Genomic DNA, 24,864 nt, shown 5'->3' on the forward strand with positions numbered 1-24,864 from the left:
CTAGGAGGTTTAAAGAATGGATTAGTCCAAGGACATCATCCAGATCGTGTCTGCTCATACTTTGGCTACAAATCGCTTAAAACGTCCTGAGCAATGCCTCTGGAAGAAATCCTTCCAGGATTTCCACAGGTCTGCAGGGACAGGCCTGTGTGCCTGAGGGATGTCTTGCAGGATGAGAAATGTCATTCTTGGCCATTACTGCATTTTGGTAGCAACCTACATAAGTGTCGTATTTATAATGAGCCCATAAAAGGAGGTCAACCTCAAACACAGTCCTGCTCTTTGAGCTGAGAGCTTCACACGCAGCCAAGGTTAAAATTCAAACTAGCCATGGTGAAGCTAAAGCAGATATGGCTAAATAAAGTAATTATTCTCTGCAGCATACAAACAGACATGGTGGTTTCAATCTCCTGATAAAAGTATCTGAGGAACTGGGTACATTTTTTACAAAGGCACAGCGGTCAAACACCAAACCTGCAACTGCCTGTGGGATGCCTGTTCCCATTGAGGAGGAGACCAGCAGATCAGCTGAGACCACAGACCTGGCTGAATCCCTCCTCACCAGGAGGACCTGGGAGCAAACCACCAATAATACAACACACTGGAGACCACAACTGCCAAGAGAATTCTCTTCTGGAGCACAGTTAGTTTAAGCGTGTTTTTAGCAGAAAGAGACTCAGAAATCCCTTTAAGAGCCAAGGGATCAAAGCACACAGTTAAACAAATGTCCAAGAACAGTCCCAAGATGTGACCTTTGCTTCTTTCTCCTGCCTGACTCGCACTCAGTTACAATAAGACTGTGTTCAGACTATCCATAAAACTGACTGGGAAAAAAAACCAAACCAAACGAAAACATTTTAAGAAATCCCAAACCAACAAGTAGCCTGTTTACAGAGAAAGTTCCCTGTGCAGTGGAGCCTTGGATAGGATTTGGAAACACCATTCTGGCAACACTGAGCCTCAAGATGTGGTTTTCTACCAGCTATAAAAAATTTCTACCTCCAAACCTTGTCTAATGTACATTAACTTGCATATGTTTATACTTGATATCCTGGTCAAATGCACCAGTCTAAGAGCTGTGTTCTTGAAGCTGGGACCACCAGGCTTTCAAGATGCCCTGCTCAAATACATCCACACTGTCATTCAAAGCCACATCTCTATTTCATTGACATGTCCTTTTGTCCACTTCTCAGGCTATGATCCATATAATGGCAGGGACTGTGCTATTAACCAGCCCAGCAACAGAAGCATCTTTCCCAACATAGTTATATAAAAATGGTGCTTGTGGGATAGCCTGGGCTGAGGCAGGAATGTCAGGTCGTTCAGCTAACATCCTATACTGGAAACTTTTCGAAATTTTTTCCATAATTTTTTTTAAACAGATAAAACACAGGGTGTCATTAATTACCTAATGCCATGTTGGCATGACAAGCATTGCAAACAAAAACAAGCAAAATTGGAGTCTTCTGGGTAAATTCTCACTGAATCCAAGAAGATTTAGGACATAAGACAGCAGAAAATAAAATCAGAAAGGGAGCTGAAGGGAACCATCTCATAAAAAGCCCAAGAGGACAATGAAAACTTACCTAGACAGAACTCTGCAATCTTTTAGCTCTCTCCAAATGCCACAACTGACGTCTCACAGCACTTCACGCACTCAGAATGACAACAGCCCCAGCTCCACACTCCTTTATGTGCGGAGCAGCGAGATTTGTTTAATGCGAGTGTAAGTGCTTTCTACCGGGCTAAAACCACCACGCAAACAGAGGGAACAGGTTAGACTGTAACCAAAATGAATACCAAGTAGCACAGTATGTGTTTGGGTAGAAATCTCGCCCTGCGCTCCTCCCTCCACCTGACACAAACAAATAATGCCAGAGAAGAGCACTGCCACCCCTGCTCGGCCAAAGGCTCAGTGCTCGTCAGCACCTTCTGTGTCACCAGCAACAGCGCACAGGCGTCTCGTGGCAGCCTTTGAGGCCAGAATTTAAGCACGTTTTTTCATACCTTCAAAGGCATACTGAGTATACATCTTGTCTCAAGATGGAGGTTTTAGGATTAGGTCCACAGCAGGAACATGGGAAGGACCCTACAATGAAAGGTGCCTCTCGCAGATCACGTTAGGAGGGCACACTGTGGCAAGTGGTAGCATGAGAGGATCCAAAGCTCCCAGAGAGGCACAAAGATGAGCAGGCCTAGTTCAACTGCCATCAGTGAGAGGGACACAAGTATTAGCATCTTTTGAAGCATGTACAAATACACAAAGCCACAGGAGACACACATCTCTAAAGCAGAAAGGGGATGGCAGAAGACAATAATGCCTCCAGGATGGATTTCCCAGTGTAAGCTGCCTGGCTTCGACCCACAGCAGCAGCTGTCAGTTTGACAGTGCACACACTGTACCTTACAAACCAAGAAGTCCAGTCATCTGTCTGCCCAAGCTAGGATTTATACACCAGACACCTATCTCCACCCTAACCTTGCTCCCAACTTGTTCCACATTTTGGATGATCAGCTTAGTCTCTCTGACTCTACCCAAGCTTCAGACGGTGCTGTGCAGTCCCGTGGCAGCGGGCAGAGAGCCTGTACATTATCCAGGTTTACTTCCACCACAAGGAGCTCGTACACCACTTTGCAGAACGGCACATGCAGGCTTTGTAACATCCCAGGAGTTGCTACTAGCAAGAGCCTTGCTGAAGATCCACAAACATGAGGTCTGCAGCCCCACACAGCTACACCCCACTGCATCGTTCACTGGCCACAGCTTCAAGCAGACCCAGACTCTCAGTAGCGTGTGTGGAAGCCAGAACATGAACTATGGAGCTTTTAGCTGTAAGATCACCCCCTCTGTCACTGTAATTAAATCAGGTCCAGCACGAGGGACCTGGCAGCTGCTGCTCAGGAAGTCTGCTCTCTACTGTTCAGTACCTCTGCTCAGCTCAGGTCCCCACCCAGGGCTTCCAACTAGATCACCAAGTTAAAAATAGCCAGCTCACAAAACCAGCTTCTGGCTCTAGCCACTCCACCCTCAAAATACAGAGACTAACTAACTATACTGCCTTCTGCAAACAAAGGAGAATTCACTCATCCATCTATTTATAAGCTGCTTATTCACAGTTTGCAAGCACAGATTCTTTTCAGATGAGGAGCTTGGGGGAAGAGATTAAGCTTTTTCTGGTTCCATGTTGCACAGAGCCAAGTACTCAACATGATCATTCCTTCACCATCTGAGGTTTTTCTCCTCTCAGCTCTCACCTCGAGCCTTGGGACTATCTTGCCCATCACCATGCAGAGCATGACACAATCCCACTCCTGTGCCACAGTGAGAACACGGGTTTGTGGTAGAGCCAGGCAGGTGCATTCTGGTTAAACTAGTATAAACTATCTATATATTCATATAAAATAGTTCTACCTTCTTTAATCTATTTGTGACTCATAACACATCTGCAGGACGAAAGCCATTCACCGGGCACCTGTCTAGGCACATGTTTCCAGCTCTTGGCTATGCTGGAAGAGTAGCAATAATGAGAACAGCAGTGAAAAACATCTGGCTGAAGACCAGGTTAAAAGGATCCTGGCCTTGCTTCCCAGCCCCACATCAGCAAGAGCTCCCACTGCTGCTGCCTGCTTTCTGGCAACTTCTCTGACATTTCCATCATAATCTGTAAGTTACTGACATCCACTACAGAAGCAGCAATACATTAGTCCACCTTTCACAGCTGGCTCAGTGAGTTGCCTGCAAGCTACAGGTTAGTTGATCGCTACACTAGATAGCCAGAAGCCAAAGCTACATCTGCTAACCAACTCTATGTACCTTATTAAAAAGACTGTGGTTATTAAAAAAATCCTGTTTGAAAGTGCAAAAAGACGTATTAACAGCATTGAAGTGATGGAGGTCTCCGTGCCATTTGGCCACACTTACCAAGAGGAACTTCAGGTAGGCTACCAGAGAAAGACTGGGACAGCAAAACCTTGAAGGGTTCAGCTAACAGACCTGGAGAAACACTGAGCCTTCAGTGCAGTGGATGATGTGAAGGCAAATGTGCCGGCTTTAAATCCACCAACAGTGAGCAAGTGACAATGCCACCTCCAGCAGTCCCCCTGCACCTCTGGGTGGCCAGCCCTATCATTACAGCACTTAAAGAGGCGCCACAAAGATACCGGCTCATCAGTGCCACACCCACAGCAACTCCAGGCCAAATTCAGCCTGGTCTTGCTGGAGGTGGGAGATCTCAAAGGGACCAGCTGAGCATACCACAGCCCCTAAGCCAACTCCCTGCAATGAGCTGCCTGCAGGATGTGTATTCTGGTAACTGAGCTCCTCCTTCCTAAGCTGGAAAAAGGCAGAGTTTGATAGACTGCTTGGAGAAGTCTGTCTTTCCTTTTGTGGATAAGCAGCTGGATGGGTAAGGCTATCTTTTACAGTGGTACTTGGTGGAGAAACGAGTATGAAGACTCCTGATCAGCTCACAATGTGAGCAGTTACTGGTCAAAGCCACTGCTGTGGTGCTACAGCATCTCAGCATGAGACCATCCAGGAAACACTCCCAGAAGCTCTTAAATAATCTCCTAGTGAAACAAATGGATGGAGCACAACGCATCTCTCCACCATGCCCACATCTTCAATGGAATGAATTCAACTTCTGCAGGAAAGAACCTGTGGCATTGGCTTAGCAAAGCCTCACAAATTCCAGGTCAGACCTGAGTAGCAGTGAGGTCCCACTGCTCTGTGCCACAAAACACTCCAAAGGGCATCTCTGCTCTCCAGGAAGGCAGAGCAAGCAAAGAAGGTTCCACAACCAATCCCATGAGAAGAGTTTCATTACTAAAGAAAGACTAAAACAATCCTTGATTGCCATGTGCTCTTAGAAGGCATTTGGCAGTAACATCTGACTGCACTGAGTACATGCCTGTTTCCTTGCCTGTTTTACCTTACTATCTCCAACCTGTGGTAAGGCACTTTCAGAAGGGTTCATCCATCTCTATTCTTACCAGCTCCTGGTGTCCTTTTTCCACATGAAACCACAAAATAGCAAGAATGACATCTGTGACAGTTAGAAAAAGATATCACCTGAAATAAATATCAAGTCAACCCCTCGCTTGGTTAATCCCAAGGTGAAGGTGCAGATGAGCTTGTCATCTTTATTCTCAAAAAAAAAAAGAAATCATAATTTTACCTTTAGTTCTCCACTTGTCGTTGGCATATTTTAATTAAGTGGAGCCAAAAGTCCAGAGAACTGCTCTTAAAATCGTCTTCTCCATTTATATGTAATTCCTGCACAGTCAGACAGTCACCTGCTCACAACTGGCCACAACATATGACTAAGAAGTTCTGGCAGTCATGACTCTGTTTTATCAGATTTTTGCACCCCACGAGACAATAAAAAATGACAACAATGGGACACATGATAGACAAAAGAGCCAAAAGGTGGCTCAGAAGAGTAAAGTAATTTGACTTGCTTTTGTAAATAATTTATTTTAAGTATTGGGAGAATGGGTGTGGAATTAGGCTGTTAAGCATTTTACAATTCAAAGTTCAGAGCAGCAGTACCACAAGCCCTGCTGAGTGCGCACACAAAGGCAGTCCTGTTCCCTTTTTAACACATCACCGGTTAGAAATCGAACACTGGACCTGCATTCATCAAGAGCCACTCCATGCTATCTTAGTTGGCCAATTGCAGTATTTCGTCTGTACTCTGCTTTGATCATATCTATTACAGAAGCCTTTGAAAACCATAACCTTTGCAGAATTAGCAAAGCTTAGAACCTCTAATAGCTGCACATCAGAAAGGAAAGGAGTAACTGCAAAGCCATGGAGGACCCAAAACCAATAGTGCTTTATGCAGAGTTGTCTAGCCAAGTGATTAGGGCTTGCTTTCCCATTTGAAGGGATCGTGGAACAATGACTGGACTTCTTTAGTCCTCTGCCCCAAGTTAGAAGAATATTAAAATACTGCAAGCCAAGAAAAGAATAACTTTCTCCTGCTATATTCATTTACACTCGTTAAGCTGGAGAGAGCCATATATATTTGAGTCATGGCATACAGTCTCCTTTCACACTGGCAGGCAATGAATATAACCTGAATTAAGCAGAGAACATGCAGCTTCAGCATGCACTCAAACACTGTACAATCAGAGAATTCTGTGTGTATTCCCCACCCCTGCCCTTGCTAAAGTAATCAAAGCGGTAAATTATCCTTAGGGGCATTGTCAGATCAGGTCTCAAAGTTGATAATTTCCCTGCACAAAAACACAGGCTTAGCTTAAAACCAAAACAAAACATAAAACTCATGAACATTCTCCCCATTCCCCTAGGACTCTAAAGTTGCTGTGTTGTTTAAAATAAAATAAATAATAATAAAAACCAAAACAAAACAAAGCACAAAATCCCACCTTATTGTGCTTCTCGTGTCATGTGAGAATGAAGATATTATAGTGTAGTAATTCAACCCCAAATTGCATCAAGATTACTTCACCAGTTCAGCAAGAGAACTGTGTCTGCATAGTCTGCCAGAGCTCCTGACAGGAGTGACAGCAAGCAGGGAACAGAAACAGTTACACAGCCTGCCCCCACGCTCCTCTCTCTGGACCAAAATGTCGATCCTCTTCTTCCAGTTAAAGGTAGGAACTTGCACTGTCATCCACTTACTGAATTTTAAAAGAGAAATGTTCTTTTCACAGTGTTTGGTTCAGATACTCCATAACTACTTTGTTATCTTCTCTTCGTTCCCTCCCTTCAAACCTCCCAGCTTGTGATGGCAACAGGGAGTTGAACCAGAGCAAGGCTGTGGATGCATTGGAGCTATTCCACACCACCCTGCCACCCCCTGCACCCTCACCTGCGCCCACATGCCAGCGCTTATCTCACACTGGGCTGGAAGCTCCTGGGTGCAAAGGCTGCCTTTCTACCTTGTTGTTTGCACAGCACATAGCACAGAGGCCTTCTCATGCCGATAGGCTTCAGGTGTTTTAACAGTACAAACACAAGTTGTGCAATGCCCTGGGGATGTCAAACAGCTGGGCTCTCTCAGACCCCGCTTCTCATACCACCCTGCAAATGGGCAGTGAGTATTTGTTTGTGCAAACTGTACCAGTGCGCCAGGAGATCAGAGCCTGCTGCAGCCAGCAAGCATTGCTCCCAGCTAAGGGCCCTGGAAATCCCCTTGTGTAAGGAGTGTCCTAGGAAATCACACAGCGATAACGGCCTGCACCTAAACATTCATCACCCATATCATCAATTAAGGCTTGTGTTTTACAGGAACCCAAAATATCCAGCTCTCTCTCCACTACAGAAGATAAGTCTGATTTGGCTTGAAAAAGGAAGTTGAACCATCTAAGTGAATCCACCTGGACTAGTTTTTTGACTGGGGAAGAAGCAATCAAGATAGGAGTCAAATTCATTACATTTTTCACCTTTGTTGTTTTCAACATTAATTCCTTGCTACACAAAGCTGCTCTCCAGCCCACATCAAAGATGGAACACCTCAAGGAGTCTCCCAGCACCTGCTTTTTGCTCATCTCCATCTCCTCCCACTCTGGAGGCTTACCTGTAGTCTTGGGTAAGGGTGACACAAGACTCCTCCTTCCCCAGTCTGGCCAGCAGCGCTCCACCCTCCTGCTGCACCTTGACCAAACTTGCATCTTCAAGAACATTCTTCATCAACTGCCTTGAATTCCTCAGCAGCACAGCTGCATCCTGCAGGGATCACAAGAGTGAGGTGAGCAGTTACTGCAACCTACAGGCAATGAGAGAACAGGCAAAAACCAGCACCCCAACCAAAACACACCCAAACTACAGCTCACCTGGGCCTGCTCTAGGAAAAGAGGTTGGTTCTCATAGCTGTTTCTCTCCAGCCTGACAAGTCTAAAGTGATAAACTGTCCTCATTATGCTCCTGATAGGCTCCCCACCAGGCTAAAATTGTGACCCAATTCCCAGCATTGTTGTTCCATTCATTTGCTGGGCATAGAAGAAATAAGCTTTCCAGCCTCACTTCCCACTTAAACCTAGCTCCTACTGTTCTGAGAGCCTGGATGTGCGTGGCTCCAAGCCTTGTGACAAGATGCACGTGAAAGGTTTGTGGATATACAGATATGTGCAGGAAGGCCACTACCATATCCTCCATAATTTACTTTTGGGACCCTCAGTGCAGAGCTGGCAGCAATGCCCTACCATGTCAGGAGTACAGCAGCCTCTCAAGAGGAGAAATACAAAGTTTGTGACAAACATAGGCTTGGTCTTCAACCCTTCCCCTTCTTGCCCACTTCCAAACTTGTGTACTGGAGGCAGCAAAGCTGGAACCACATCAGAGAACTAAGCTCACCTCATTTTATTCCAGGCTATTTAAGCTGACCTGATGTGGCACAGCCCAAGGCAGCTGCTGTGTACCTGGCACACCAAAGCTTGTATTAGCTACAGAGCTCTGGAGCTGCTGAGAATGCACCCCAATGCTGGAGCAAGCATCCATCAGAAAGAAGCCCAGCTGGAGAGATTTCCTTCCAAACCCACTGAAGCCTCTATCACTTCACGTGGATTAGCTTCTACTAGTAGTGGGAAACCCTGCTACCACAGCTTGCAAATTCAAAGCTACAGCTTTTCTGCAGCTATCCAGTCTCATGCTCTCTTCTGTCTCAGGTCCACCTCTGATCTGAGGTGTGTGACATGCTTACCTCAGCCTTTTCTGGTAATTTTGCAGATTCCACTTTATTAATAGCTCCCTGAAGGAAGGCACAAACACCCTGGCATTGTTGTAGCAAGTATTCCAGTTTCTACAAGAAGAAAAGACCAAGGCAGAGATTATTCTCTCACAGCTGACAGGAAAGGTCCTCTGAGCTCGCAGAAGCTTAGGAGTACAAAAATCAAGAGAGGATCAAACACATTAATACAAGGGATCAATTATATCATTCAGTGAGACTGTATCAGCAGAGAGGCCCATAAGAAGGTTCAGATGGCATCACACTAGACCAAGGCCTCCATGCAGACCTTAGAAACTCATGGCTTGGATAGCTCATGCTTTACAGGAAAAAACCCAGTCCACCCATGTCTCACATTCTTCTATTAGCATTTCTTGTAACTTTCCATGAAGATGAATCACACTGCATGAATTTCAGAGAAACAAAACATAAAACAAGTACTTGGAATTTTTCTACTTTAAATCATTTCTCTTCGTGTTAAAAGCAGTGTAAATTAAAGATGAGGGAACTGGAAAGTTTCCAAAATTAAGCACCTTAACCTATGGAGAAATTTGAAATCCTTCCGCTCTTCAGGGTGGGGGGGAAGCAGGGAGAAAAATAAACAAAAAAAAAGTCCAAACATTTCATAAGGGCTCATGAGGCACTACTTTTTGGAAAAGTAAATCATATAAAGCCTGAATACTGTCAGATGCCACCCTCTAGCCACTAACATCAAGAGAAGGGAGAAACAGTTATGCCAAAATAACCATGTTTAAAACAAAACAAAAAAGCAGTTGTTTGAATCTTTAGTGAATTGAACTCCCTCCTCCCCTGGAGTGCTGGAACACCGCCAGCAGTGACAGATTAGCAGGCAGGATGCAGGTGAGATCACTGAGACAGGAAATAAATGCTGTTTGCCACATAGCTGCAGAGCTAAAGGAGCTGAGCACACGGGTCATTATCACACAGTATAAACAGGCATTCCATGCAAAATGATTCCCATACTTACTCCCTTTGGTAATGTCTTACATGCTAAGACAAGAAGTAGCCTGATATTATGGTCCTTCCTTCAAGAATTACCTTTCTGCACACACAGAGCACCTCAGCCCTCAAGAGATTCTCAACTCTGTCCATTAAAATAACCCATAACTTCTTGCAAAGTTTCTCTGCTTCATCACTGACAAATAAACTTCAACTTCTCAAAGTCAATCCTGGGCACCAAGATTAGGCCTCCATACCTCTACTGCATCAGCAGAGGTTCATACAACTACTTTTAGATAAACTTTTTTTCAAAAAAAGGGTTCTAAAGTAAGTTGGAAATTAGGTGAACATTTGGCACATGCCAAGCCCATCTTCTGAAGCCTGCCACCAGCACCACAGTGATGTTATCAGTGACATCTTAATCTGCTTCAAGCGTTGCACTTTGCCACACAGCACTCTGGGTAGCAAGGTCAGAGCCAAAACACCACTGGATACTCTGAAAGCTGAGGTGACAATTCTATCTCCATGTGAAGACAGCCAGCTTGTGTACAGATTTACAGAGATTTAATCCTGTCTAATCTTGGTGTGCCAAATAACTCAACAGAGCCTTTAAAGATTCAACAAGCACATGGTCCACAGCACTCACAGGTGCATACAGAGCTGGGTATTGGTACCATGGATGCCACCTCTGCAGGCTTCTGCCAGTCTGCACACACCCTGCTGCTTGGAAGTAAAAGATATTCCTAGAAGAAGAAATCTGATTATCCATAACTTCCAAGTCTCACTCATGCAAGGACTGCAGATACTAGCAAGGAGGTAACAGCTTGATCTGGGGAACTTGCTCCAAAACCAAAAAGATTTAACTCATTATTACACTCAAGCTTTACCTTGTTAGTCCAATGGCAACATGATGCTAACACCTTCTCTTGAGATTAGTTTCAGATATCTACCCTCCTATCTAACTCAAGAGGCACTGAGCATCACAACAAAACAGGATTCCATTTCAGACTTCACCATATTTTGAAGGCAAGAAAGAATAGAAGGAATTAATGCAGTTCAAGAAGATGAGTAAAAAACTAGAATTTTAGTTCCTGAAGTCAGGCCAAGAGACCAGAGTGCATACCCATCTTATAAAGACCGTATTAGCATTTTTTTGATACCAGAGACACATTTTGCTTTACAGGAACATTGTCTTTTGATGCTTGTAGGTTCAGCTGTTGACAGGCTCCTCCTGTTCCCACCTGTTACCATGCCATTGCTTCTCCCAGACACCAAAGCACACAAGACACCCTACTCACCCTGCGGAAGCTTAGCCAGTCCTGGTGGCAGTATGGGAAGCTCCCATCCAGTTCTAGAGGCAGCTGTGAGCTGTCTATGTGCTTATGGAGGGATTTCATGGAGGTGAGAAGTTCAAACTGCATAGGAATAGAAAGGAAAAGAAAAAAGCAGACTTGTATTAGGGTGTGAGTTCTGGAGGAGGAGGGGAGGGTTAACAAAAGGCAGAATCTATCATTTCTTTATCTATCTTGCACAGAAGCACAGCATGCAGCGTGTAGCTGCAATATCACTACAATACAAAGGGAAAAAAAAAAACCAACAATTCAATCTTCGAGCAGCTTGCTGAACAGCTCAGTGGGCGAACCCTGAAGGAATGCAGGCCACAACACGCTGTTTCACCAGGCAGAACATCTGTGATGGAAGTCTGGCAGCAGCCAGCCTTCTCCAGAGCCAGTACCTCCTGGTGTAAGCAGAGCAACTCCCTCGGATGTTCCCACAGTCGTGCTGCGATTTGCATCTGTTTGGAGAATCTGGGAGGTTAAACCCAGCCCCCAGCTTCCCCATCTCCCTTCCTGGAAAAGAGTCTAACAGAGCAGCCTCTGCCCTGCCCTCAACTCTCCACTCATCACAGTAGCTATCTGCTCCAAGAGTTTCTTGGATCTTGACACAGGTAACTTGCCTTCTGCAATCCTTTAGTACCTCAGAGCATTTCTACACTCACCAGAGCAACAAGTGCTCCTGCAGGTACATGGAAGCCAGCCCAGACACAAATTCAGGTGCAGACATTGAACTCCCACACACACACAGTGTGAAGTTTCTACCTCCTTACAAAATTGTGATGATGCTTCCAATTCCTCTTGCATGCCCATGTGTTTATTAGCCTTTCCTCTGTTCCCTCCTACATTCTTTGTGTTTGTTCAATGTGTTTAATGTCTTCTGTAGCTCTCCCTGCATGCACATGCCTGCAGCCCCCATCCTGACTCCAAATTCTTCCACATGGGGGCAATAAGGAAATGGACTAATAGCATTTGTTATTCTCTAGCCTTTTGGGACACCACACCACACACAGAGCAAACCTGATGCCTGTCACAATTATCTTCATCCATAGGAGCCAAAATGGAGCTCCTAGGCTACTCTGAAGCCTACAGAGTTTCAGCAGGCACAGAGTTTCAGTCCATTCTTGTAGCTTGCAACAGTCTTGGAGCAAAGAAGAAGTCTGATCCTCTGTTCACTCACCACAGAGTGGCTGGGAGCCTACATTTCTCACACAGCTATAGAATTCCAAGCCAGTTTTACTGTTGTGGTAATTTTCCCTCCTGTTGGTCTTTCCAGACATTTCAGCTACAAAGGGAACCTCACATAAATGCCCATCTTATCTTCCCCTTCTTGCAGAAGTCTCTCAGCCACTGGCAGCAGCAGGAATGAGAGGAAACAGAAGAGATGCAAAATCCAGGAAAGCAACAAGCACCTCCAAAGGTGGAGTTCAGGATTTAGCATAACATGATCTCTTCCTGACCACGCATTTCCCCCCTTGTTAATGGGAGAACATGAAAAGCATCTCTAGCTAATTGTGCAGGGCTCCTCCATACAGTTACCCACGTTCACAACAAACCCCCTGCTCTGAGTCCCTGGCAGACTGACGTAACTGTGGCGCAAATGTCACTGATGGACGTGGCAATAAACAGAGCTTGACAGGGATCTGTTCAGCTCACATAAACACTACAACCCAGTAAATACCACACCCACAGAGACCACAGCCGCAAAACACAGAGGACACCTACAGAAATTTCATGTGAGAATAAACATACATCAATGGCAGGGAATTTGCTGTCTGGAGAGTTAAATAAAGGATATCAAGAGTGGCCCAGCAAACCCCAGATAAATGGTTCCATTACCTGCCCTGCTGGGGGCTTCTCCATCCGAAAAGTCAGATCTCTTTCAACCAGAAGCAGTACTCCATGAATACAGTGAGGATTCATGTCCTACAAAAGAACAGAGCACAAGTCCATTACTGATCTGCCTTGGACACTAAGGAGAATGTTCTCACCAGGTTCATACACAAGTCTGCAATTTATCCTTCAAAGGCATCTACAAAGCCTGAAAGGCAGTCACCAGAAATTAAGGAAGGCCCATCTACAAAGTACCAAGGTGATGTCTTTAAGGTAGTTTGCTTCAGATCAACTAGTCCTGCAATATTTAAGGAAGCAATGGAGAAGATCAGGTGTTGTTTGTACTAAAGAAGCTCTGCCTTCTGCAAAGTGAGTCAGGGAAGAAAAAAAATTTAAAAAAAAAAAGAAAAAAAAAAAGAAAAAACAAACATACAAACAAACCACCAAACATGTTCTGTGCCCCATTTTTTTTCCTGATAACTTTCCTGGTCACTTCACCTAACCAAAAGGAAGCGGCTTTCCCCCCTCCACCCCCAACCCAGTGCCAAAAACCTCATCTTGTCTCCACTTACTGCCAATTTACAGTCAAGTAATAGCATCCTGTTTCTACTGTTAAACTGTCAGAAATTCCAAACACAAGGGATGTTTGGCAGCTGTAGTTCAATCTCACTGATCCAGGAGCAGCTCTCCAATTATAGAAGCATTCTACAGGGAAGTGAGAAACAGGCAGAGAGAGCAACAGCAGGAAGAGGGAAACACGGGCTCCCTACATATGTGATGCCTGGACCAGGGAAGCAAGGAGAAGAGCCATTTAAGCTGCTGTGCCACATGATTAAACAAGAGCCATCCCATTTCGATGTCTCCTACATGGGTTTTGCCTCTGCAAAGATCTCAGGAATCGTCAAGCAACAAATCCTTTCTGGTGTTGCTCAATGTGCAAGGAACCTGCCACACCGCAGGCCACAACAGCAAAGGAAAGTTGTTTAAATAAACAGCTCCAGCAGAGAGTAGGGTTAAATATCTGCCAGGAGCAGCAGAGCCAGAGTACAGAGAGAAGTGGACCAACAGAGACTGAGTGACCTAACCTAACACTGGACCCCGTTCAGCAATTAAGAAACAATGCCAACACAAAGAGTCCCAATTCTGCAAGTGAAAGCAGCAGCAGAGATTCCAGAACAGAGGAAAAAGACCTTTCCTCATCCAGTCCTAAACCACAACTCTTTTAAACAGGCAGCAAAAAAAATCCCAACTGAAACACCTTCCAAAACCATGAGAGGTTTCTAAATTGTCTCAAATTTCTCCAAAGTGAATTATTCACACTTTCACTGTTATTTGAACATGGATCAAAAGGCCAAAAAGTATTTATTGCATAATTAGGCTGCATTAGGTAAATACTGAAGAGATGACAGGGAGATATTACAGCAGTTGTATCACCAACTCCGAATTTACTGGCTAGAAAGTACTGAAGGGTGAAGACTGGACACAGCTTCAAGAGTGATGATGGTACTAAACAGATTTTTCTTACACAATCCCCCTTCTATGCCAACAGTCACAAGATGTGCAATCTGAGTGAGGGATAAAGGTAGTGATGGTGAAACAAGAGGTTACCACAATAGCCAAAACACTCATTTGTTTGTTACTCCTGAAAATAGAAACTGAGAAACCATTCACAAATAAAGCTGTCAAGGGAAAAGTTCAAGGTTTTCCAGCTCAAGAAGAAAATGTATTTCCAAAGAAATCAAGTAGTTTTCACTGCATTTTTTAATTTAAATAGCTAAGAGAAGTCAGTCTCATCCAGCACTGATGGAGCAATACAAAGACTGAAACAGTTTACCAGGAGCATTTCAGGAGCCAAGCAGAGCTGGGAACAGCAGGATGCCACTTCAGGAAGCTTTCCTGCAGCTTGAAGCACAATCTCTTACCACCTTTGCTAACAAAACCAACTACATAGAAGCAAAGAAGCAAAGAGTTCCACACATATAAGCAAACTCCTCACCTCCAAAAGCAGGTATAGTGTGGACAGCATAGAATAGAGGAGCATAAGGGGAGCTCAGAAAGCACCACAGTAAATACAGATCCTTTCCTTATTACTCTTTTAAAAGAGAATTAGATACTTTCTTCAGTGTTTCTCAGACTGAAGTTCCAGTTTTCTGGCTTCCTGCTCCAAGTGGAAACCCATGACCAGACTTAACAACACTGGCACAGTCTGAAGCACAGGCTGCCAGGAATGTTTGTGCAGATGGGAGAGTCCCCAGGCACCTCAGTCAGTCTCAAAGTGACCACTCTAATGGAGTAGCAGGAGATCCCTGGTCCTTAACATGAGACCAAAGTCCTCTGTACTCCTGCACTGAGAATGCAAATACAGCTCTTGAACAGAAAGGTTTGCACAGAACTTCCCTGCTTTCAAATGCTCAGCTGGCTCTTCCCAATCCAACACACAAACACAGCCAATTGCAGGATTGAGCCTTCACACTGATATGGGAAATTCAAAAGAATTCCAGTCTATTAATACTCGGGCAGAGGGAAATCCCACAGACACCTGCTCACTGAAGGCAGGGCACACACCCCACTGTCCCTGCCTGCTCACTGAGCAAGGGATCAGCCTTGCAGTTCTGAGCAGCAAAGTTCCTCTTAAGAGCACATAGCTTACTGGTGACAACCTGTAAGCAAACACGACAGCATTGATCCCTGCAAAAATCCTTGCTCCAAAGCATCATTACGCAGTTTCCCACAGGAACAAGCCTGATCTATTCCTGCAACATGCACACACTGTGCACTTCCCTTCACCTCTGCACAGAGCTGCCAGAGTTCCTCCTGCTTCCTCCTGAGATAACTTTGCAGCAGCTTTTTATTCTGCCCCACTCCCTCTGCTTCGGCTGCTGTCTGGGACAGAAAGATCTCCCAGCCACCCAATACTCTAAAAAGAAGGGGAAAAAAAATTCTTGCAGAATACAACTGGCCCTGCTCTGAAGGCAGAGAGGACAAGCTCCCACTAGTTTACCAGGTGGTTCTGGACAGACCAACTGACAGACTCCCAAGTGCTGTAGGGAAAACTAACCTGCAAGCACCCAAAGTTGCCTACTAGCACTTAATTCCAACCATACATTCATTCTGGAAAGATGGAGAAGTGGAAAAAAGATTTCCTCTGGCTGACATATCTTGACCCAGGAACCTTTGTTCCCCGGGAGACTCTCTAGGTTTAACAGATCCCAGCAGAAAGGGACTCTGCTTTAGGGCATCTGATCTGTGCTTCCCACTGCTGGGTCAAGAGGAAAACAGTCCTTCAGCTTTGAACAAGCAGTGCTGTACCTCAACATTAAACAGAGTCCAGCACATTATCATAGTAGGCTTCACAGAAACTATGTAAGTAAAATCATGTATAAGGAGAGTCCAGGACAGCACAGAAATGAGCTCTAGAGACAGTCTGCCAGAGATAAAAAGACACTGAGATGTGCAAGGAATTTCAGAAAGGACTCCAAGGAGGTGATCTGCTCTGTAAACTTAGAGGCATAACATACAGTCAAGGTTTTCCAGCTCAAGAAGAAATCCTATTTCCAAAGAAATCAAGTAGTTTTCACTGCATTTTTTAATTTAAATAGCTAAAAGAAGTCAGTCTCATCCAGCACTGATAGAGCAATTCAAAGACTGAAACAGTTTACCAGGAGCATCTCAGGAGCCAAGCAGAACTAGGAACAGCACGATGCTGTTCAGTGCAGTCACTTTCAGGCCAAACTTCCTGCTGCACTCTGGAACACTTATATTGCCTCACTCTAGTTACACTCAGTTTTCTGTATTACACTATCTTTGTTCCAGAGCAGAGGAGAACATTGCCATAAGATCATGGAGTGAATGCTGAGGATCTCCAAAAGTCTCAGAGGAGACAGGGATTACTTCTGTGCCATAAAACTAGGTAATGAACTTCCTGAACAGGTCTCCTTTAGAGAGTCTTCAGAAGAGTCAGTGTAAGGATCAAAAAACCAGAAGCAGAGTAATCAGCCTCTGTCAGTCACTGTTACCTGGAGCACACACTTAGGTCCAGCAATCTGTCTTGCAGCACATTAAACTCTGTTAAATAACTGTAGTACCAGCCTGATAAGGAGGTGGTCGGAGCCAAACAGCCATCACAGCATAGCAAAAAGCTTCCCCCCTCCCTCATTTCAGAAGGGAAACTTAAGGTTAAAATGCCATTATTACCATGCTTGTATGAGAATTGAGACAGCCAGAACACGTTACTGATTTCCAAATCAGGCTGCTAAGACTGCCATGCAACTTACATGGACAGTAAAATGCTCAAAAGCTCTAGCAAGCCCACTGCCATGTGGGCACAGCATAAAAGAGAACACATTTACTTGTTACCTCTGCAGAACTGAGCAGGGCACCAGATTACTCCTTCACCAGAGAAAATGAACACGCTGATAGAGCTCACAGCTCCACCCAGCCCAGGAAGCAGGAGGACAGACCTCTGAGTCAGACTCAACTCTCAGATGTGGCACTGAAGCACATAAACCACAGACATCAGCTTCATTAAAACATTGCCCTGCTCCAGTTCGCAGAGTTTGAGTCCTAAGAGACCTAAGCTCTGATTTAAAAGAAACACCTGCTTAAACAAGATTAGTCATCGCTACAACCCAGCATCTCCCTGGCTTTCTAACAGCAACAGATAGTTTCTATCTGGGAGGGGGGGGCAATACAACCCACTGGCTTCCCAAGTCACTGATATGAAAGCCTTTGACCTGAAGCAATATAGAGTTACAGCACATCCGATTCTAATCATTCACCAACAGCCACATCAACAGCTGCAGGTGCTTTTCCACCTGGCATGGCAAGCAGTGTCCTTCCCTTCCCATGACAGCAGGCAGAGGCCCCTCTTACCCCCCTTTCTGTGGCAGGCAAAAATTGCTGCACACTTCACACAGCCCCTCAGCGCAGGGGACAACACCTCCAAGGAGGATAATCCATGACAGCATTGAGACTTGGGTATGGGCTGTTCTCAGCACTGAGATGAAAGCAAATTTGGAGGGTGGGGAGGGGTGTTCTCCCCAAACTCAGACTTTGCTCAGGTTTTTTGCTTTGTCTGCAGTCTGGCAAGTCCAGGTCATCCTCCCAAAGCAGGGCTGGGTGCGTATCTCCACCTCCCAAAGCCAACTGAAAGCCAGGTGGCAGATGGAGGACATAAGCAGCAGATGGAAACGTAACATCCAACCACGACAGCAAGCCAGCCAGCGTCCCTCTGCCCAAGCTCCAGGCTCACCTGCAATGTGCTGAACGCCTTGAAGAGAGCAGGAACGGGCGAACAGCGACGAGCGTCCACAAGAACAGTGAGACCCAAAGCCTGACATTCTAGTCTGCAAGAACAAAGACAAAAAGGTCACCTTTGTCACCAATGAAAATTAACAAGACTATGGAAGCAGAACCTGTAATCATTGCAGGGTGAAAAAAACCCAGTACATTATGGCTTTGTAATAACAGGAACTAACTGGCCACCTTTTCCTAAACAAAACACAGAAAGCACCAACTGATTGCTCACTTTTACCTTTGCCATTTGATTCTATGACTTCTACCCAATTTCCCACTTTTCCTATTCCTAGAATATGTGTCACTGATGGCAAAGGTGCTGATGCCAACTGAATAATATACAAAGGAAAACCAATCCTTCCTAATTGTGTTCAGGGACAAGCCTGGTTTCAGCCTCACTGCTTCAGAAGAACAGCCAGTCCAGAGCAGACTCAATGCTTATCTCACCCAGAATCAGATTTGAAGGGAAAAGCCTAAAAAATAAAGCATGAGTTTTTCATGGGTTAAGCCTCCTCCCCTTATTAACTGTTTAAAGGCCTCAAAAAGAAAAAAAAAAAATCACTATCATAGTTAGCTTTACCTCTTCTTATGTAATAATTTTAAAGTGAAACATTGTGATGAGCTGGTGAATAAGAGTCTGTCACAGTGAAAGGAAGAGAAGCTGCAGCAAACTCCAGCCTGCAGACTCCAAAAACAATTTTCAGCCAGACTTCAAGTCAGACTCTCAACCCTTGCAGATCCTCTCTCCTTGGAGGCCTGGCCCTAAAATATCATGTCACAACACTTTCACTGAGCTGCTGCATGACTGCCCCATGATAGCTCCCAAATCCCATTTTCTGAACTGATGAAGGATAGCCTGAATGGCTTGGACTCATGGCAACACATGAAAACATTCAGTACATACCTAATTATATCACATCATGTGCACATGGCAGATACAGAATAGGTGAAGCGCTTGCTGAACACAAGCCTCTTCACCCTAGCAGGAGATTCCCACCTGTGTAATTTCAGGACTGTTTGGACCAAGTTCCTAGGCCAGTAAAATCATCCTCCTTCCACTCCTGCCTCAATTCCCACCTCCCTGAAAGGCACAGTGGACAGCAGCTGTCTGTCCTGTCAGCTCAAGAGCATCACAAACCTTGGGATGCTGTGCAAGTACAGAAGAAGGCGTACAAGCTCAGTGGTATTGCAGTGGGGGTTTAACCAGGCTGTGTTCCTTGTCGTTATTATGGCCACTGCACGTCCCGATTTGTCTCTTGTACCTGTAAAAAGAGAGCAGGGGGTGGAAATCACGCAAATAATTCAGTTCCAGGTCTGTATGCCTCATGTTCTCCCACTAAGACCCCATCACCTTCCTGGAAATCCTCTACAGAACTCAATATAGTGTATATCGCAGATGGTAGGAGGCTATAAACACACTTTAAGTACCCAAATGCTGCCTCAGAGTGAGGCAGATGAGCTCAGCTTGTCTTTCTCTCATGGTAGTGTTCAATTTTTACTGCTGTCTTCCACCCAAACAGATGTTCTTCATAAATACGGCTGAATTTGCCTAACAGTAATCTTGAGAAAAGCAGAAATCTCATCAATTCCAGATACAGAATCTCACCTTCACATTGTTGTCACACGAGAGAATGCAGACAGGTCTGCAGAATATGCACTACGCAATGAGACTGGGCACATGCTGCAGGCTGAGCCCAGAATGTAACCAGTCAGCTCCTCGAAGCAAAGCCCTGGAGCAGGAACCCAGAGCTCCTCCCCAGAGGCTGCAGAGAGGACAGCCCAGAAGCACACTCCAGCCTGCCTACAGCTCTGACAAGGGCAGAGGCAGGGCCAGGCCTTCCTTAGGTTCAGAGCTTGCTCAGTGCCCAGGGAATAGATACAGCACAGTATGGGCAACCCAGCTGAGATGTAATACACTGAAAAAGGAGAAATCCCTCTGCTCCAGTTAGCCAGGGAGGACAGTGCTTCTCTGCCACCTGTTTTCCAAAAGCCCAAAGTCACAGCTTATCACAGGAGAAGGACCTAACACTGCCAGTTTTGGAATTATGTCCAGCCTCCTCTCCAGATGCAAAAGCAGGGTGAAGAGCAGGAGGACACAGCACTTTGGAAAGCCCGAACTGCCTCTGAGACTCAAAATCAGGCAGCGCCTGCAGCGAGCCTGCTCAAGCAACTGGGAAGGTAAGTGATTTGGAGAACAGGAGGGACAACACCTCTTTTGTGTGAAAAGTAATTCACAAGAACAGGAGCCATTTCCTGTCATACAAACTGTATAAGAAAGATGGGGAGGGCAGAAAACCGAGCACAAAACAAAATCAGAACACTTAGAGAAATATGTTTCTTTCACTCCTTAACTGTTGCTATCACAGGAGATACTGTCCTGGACCACCTCTCTCCTCCATCCCAGGGACAAGCATGTGAGTTGACAGGTAAAACAGACACAGATGGACAGCCTCAAGCACAGAAAGCTGCCCCAGTGTGATCTCAATCTGTCACTAGGACATGACTCGAATAAGTGCCACAGACACAGATGGACACCATTTTGAAGTAGGGCTTTCTCCCTCCCAGGGACCGAAACTGTGACACAGGCTTTCTCCTGCTAACAAAAATCATCAGTGTAATTCAGGAGGACATTTATTACTCCTGAAATACTGCAGCCTGCATGCTGCATAATCAAAGAGATGGAAAGAAATTAGAAAAAGCTCATTAATATAATTTGTTTCATAAGCTAAGGGGACCATCACAAAATAAAATAAAAAACGAAAGCTCTCAATTACCAGGAACACAGCTCAATAAGAGCTTTTTAACTCAGAAGCAACATCTCCTGTCCAGCAAGCAGGTTGGGCATCACCAGAATTTGATTAAACCTTGAACTTCCATCCAGTATTCTGGGAATTGCCTGACCAGACCAAAAAAGCAACCAGAGCCACCAGGGCTAGGTCTTCAACAGTGGCATAATCCAGAACTGAAACTAGGTTGGAAGTTTCGGCTAACTCCATCAGCTACTAGTTTATTAATTAGCTCTTATTCACCATTCATTATAAAAGTTATTCTTTCTAATGTAATTACTGTATCATTACCACAGACTAACATAAAGCACTTAACTGAGTTGTGAGTACATTCCCTCGGGTGTGAGGATTGCCCACTGAAACCTCAAAGACGCAGAGAGGTCAGTCAAATCTGATAGTGGTTTTACAGGAAACACAATTCCCTCCTTAGAGAAAAACTTCCTTGGAAGCAGTATCAAACCAAATCCTTGCTTCTTGCAGGCATTTGAAGGGCATTTGACACCCCTTCATCACGTATTCAAATGCTTTTGTCTCATTTAACAGTGGTACATTATGATAGGAATCTGTGACAAATGGAGCACGGTCAGGCTCCTGCAACACCATGGACTGAGAGCTTCTCTGAAAGAACCTCTCTAACTCTGTAACTTCTTGGGCTCTCCTATACAGCATAAAAATGTCCAAACTGATCAGCAGACCAGAAGATTAAAAATCCTCCTTTGGAATTTGTTGTAACAATTCACCTCCTAATGCAAAGTTACATGTACAAATGTACCATTACTCTGCCCTGCCCTTGGTTTTCCATTTCACCTTCTTCCAGAAACTGGCAAAGTTTTAACTCCCTTCTTTCTTCCTGGCACAAAGGTGATTTCACCTCTTTCTCAATTATCCTATGAGACACACAACCTTCCAGTCTCTTGTCGTAAGACACGCAGCTTGGTTACAAGAAAGCGCTGTCACCCTTCTCTGCACCACCTCTAATATTTACATTTCCTCCTACAATACAGCCCAAACTATTTCAGAGGCATCACCAACAAGTATACAGAGGTAAAAAAATCAGTCTCTTAATCTGTCTAGTCATCTCCTCCCCTTTACACACCTGAGGTCAAAATGGGTCTTGCAGACCCAGCACGATCTGGGAGATGCCTGTGCTGCCTTTCTGCTCTCCTTCCTAACTGCTCCACACTGCACAGGTCTGCCTGACCTCTCCCCTGAGGCTGGGCTCTCTGCCCAATTTTCAACTCGTATGTGGCCCCTGAGCTGATCAAATGCAGCTCCTCCTGCCCCACACTGAACAACCCTCTCTCTGGCCCTGAAAGGACAAACCCACAGGGGCTCCTTACACAGAGCTGCCAAATGCTGCTTCTCACTAGAGAGACAGATCTTACTTCCACTGCTTTACTTCTTGTTTGGTTAAACACAAAGACGTCTTGTGTGGGCCCTGTACACCAAGAAATCCTGGCTGCTCTGTCCAACAGCCTCAGCTTTGTTCACCCCTCGGCCACTATTTATCCCACGCAGAAATGTTATCTGCAGCTATTTGATATTCATTGCTCTATTAGATGCAAACACTGAATAACATTTCACCTGCAACCCAGGTCAATTCTGGCAGAATAATTCTGGAAAGTTCTCCCTTGATAGCTAGTTTTGTCATCTGCTATTTAGCTACACTATCGTTCACCCTACACATTAACCATTCACTTCAATGGGATATTCCTTTCAACATTATGTGTCATGAAATCAAATGTTTTCTAAAAATCTATTATATCTAGGTGGCTACATTTAATCAACCAAACTTCTAATTACCAAGAATAAAACTGGTTTTCAAGAGTCGTGTTAAAGAGCATCTTCTACATTCCTATCCTTTAATTATCTACCAAGTGAATCAAGTTCCCATTCTTCTGACCAGGTCTGATGTCAGGCCCACCAGCCCATCATTAGCTGCACCCTCTCTCTGCTCTTTTTGAACTCCTGGTATGAGCCCAGAGATTTGGTATTTCTGACTCATACACGCTTGGTTTAACATTTTGAGACTCCTGAGAGCAAATTAACATTAATGGGAGGGAAGTTCTGCTTCCTGTCCTGCCCATTCGGAAACTTCAGAGGATTCAAGAAGTGGAACTTCTGAAGAGGTCTGGACTGTAAGAAATAGAATTGGCACCAGTCTCCAGCGCTGCAAAAGGAGGCTCAATTCCCTTGCCCTCCTACAAACCTCATTTCCAAGACGCGTTCTGGCTCAGCCACTCACCAGGCAGGTAGGCAACTCCGCTCCTGAGCACTTCTGGGTTCACATCCTTCACTATGGTAGGTGCAAACTGACCACCCCAGGCAGTTCCAGAAATTGGGGATGTCGGGGGAGTAACAGGTGCTGAAGCTTCCTCCAGGGCACTGCTTTTACTCACTGGTTTCAACACACCTGTGCCAGTTGCCTCTTTTCTCATTTCTGTCTCTTCTGACATCGTGCCTGTAAGACAAGCAACAAACAGAAGCTTGAGCAGAGTTCCACCCAAAAGATCCCAGCTGAGTACCAGATGGGGAGGGATGTACCCCCAGCACTCTGCAGCTCCTCCAGCCCTTTAGCCAGCAGCATGGATGTTCCAAAACTGGTTTTAACATTAATACCACTGTAATTCTAAAAAAAAAGAAAGCAATTTATTGTGAAGTTTGCAAAGTGTAAGAGCTCGATTCAGGTCGGGGTTACTGTAGTCCTTTTTAAAGGTAACGTATCAAGCAGTACATGTCTGCTCACAGCCTGGAAGTCTGGCACAGTGCAAGTTCCTGGCTGAGCTCCAGCAGCCTGAGCATGCTGAAGTGATAAACCAGCTTCTGACAGGGAGGGCTACTCCATCAGGACAGAATTACTCCCCCAACACCACTTTCAGATTAGTTCCTGAAAATATGAAGTCAGCTGGAGGCTGACAAATCAGCTGGAAATTAGCCAAAGAAACCTTGCTCTCCTCATCCAGCCTTTTTTAATTAACATTTAATGTGAAAGTCAGAAACCCATTTAAAAACACCGAAGAACAGGATGATTACACCAACCAGCTCCTGCTCAAGAACTGCAGAAAATGCTTCCTTTGTCTGACACCTCAACTCTAAAGTACAAGGCATCAGAATCAGAAAATTAAATATCTTGGCTACTACATGGAAACTAAGGCTAGTTCTATCAAGTTTCAATTTTCATGTAAAACTATCTGGAAAGAAGAAAAAAAGTATCTACCCCCTGTGCAGGAAGTATTATTCCCCATTTCCCAACATCACAAGAATTAGAAGCCAACAGTACATCTTCAATAATAGATTTTTAGCAGCCTAAGTACACAAGCAGGCTATCTCTGTGTTTGCAGAAAGCTATACTAAATAAAAGGCTATATTTCACTACAAATCCTGATACCCCAGTATCTACCAACAAAAATATCAACCTTTCTTCAGGAAAACAAGAGTGAAATTATTTATTTGCTTGCTATGAAGTCAGACATTTTAATTGCTATTTAAAATTTACTTCAATCATCCTACCTTCCTGCTGCATCAACAATGTTGACACTTGACTCAGTTTATTTACTAACAGATTCCAATACTTCATTAAAGAGCAGGACCAGGAACAAAGCAGTCCTTGAAGTGGCTTTCAATACAAGTTTTAGCAGTGAAGGAGATTTACAGGTTGAGGCTTAGCCCGAACTGCTTACAAAATTGCTAAAATGGGCGAGAGAAGTGCCCTGAGCAGCACGGCTCACTGCACCAAATCATCCAACAGTGGGGGAAACTAGGAGGAGCTCCCAGGCTCTGCACCATGGAGGGCATAACAGAATAGCTGTGCATTCCTCTTTGGTAACACCCCTGGTTGAGGAGCATCCCTGGGATCCAGCCTGGCATCAGCTGCATTTGGCCCCATAAGCTGCTGGGATGGCTTCAGGGCTCTGCCCAGTTGTGGGCTGTACCAGAGCCCCACTCTGCTCCTAGGGCAACCTC

At 44.9% G+C, this 24,864-nt stretch overlaps 1 protein-coding gene across 6 annotated transcripts in view; it reads right to left on the reverse strand.

Moving 5' to 3' along the window:
* Positions 1 to 24,864, reverse strand: part of PLEKHG4 (pleckstrin homology and RhoGEF domain containing G4) — a 93,395-nt gene that overhangs the window by 35,280 nt on the left and 33,251 nt on the right. For all 6 annotated transcript variants that reach the window (XM_058422037.1, XM_040075054.1, XM_040075053.1 and 3 more), the window contains exons 4-10: positions 23,147 to 23,362; positions 19,254 to 19,377; positions 18,072 to 18,165; positions 12,827 to 12,913; positions 10,952 to 11,068; positions 8,670 to 8,768; positions 7,548 to 7,696 (exon numbers count right to left, since the gene is read on the reverse strand). In XM_058422037.1, the coding sequence (XP_058278020.1) occupies positions 7,548 to 7,696; positions 8,670 to 8,768; positions 10,952 to 11,068; positions 12,827 to 12,913; positions 18,072 to 18,165; positions 19,254 to 19,377; positions 23,147 to 23,362 (886 nt within the window). The remainder of the gene's footprint in view (positions 1 to 7,547; positions 7,697 to 8,669; positions 8,769 to 10,951; positions 11,069 to 12,826; positions 12,914 to 18,071; positions 18,166 to 19,253; positions 19,378 to 23,146; positions 23,363 to 24,864) is intronic.

The sequence above is a fragment of the Hirundo rustica genome, chromosome 11 (genome assembly GCF_015227805.2).
Source record: "Hirundo rustica isolate bHirRus1 chromosome 11, bHirRus1.pri.v3, whole genome shotgun sequence".
NCBI lineage: Eukaryota > Metazoa > Chordata > Aves > Passeriformes > Hirundinidae > Hirundo > Hirundo rustica.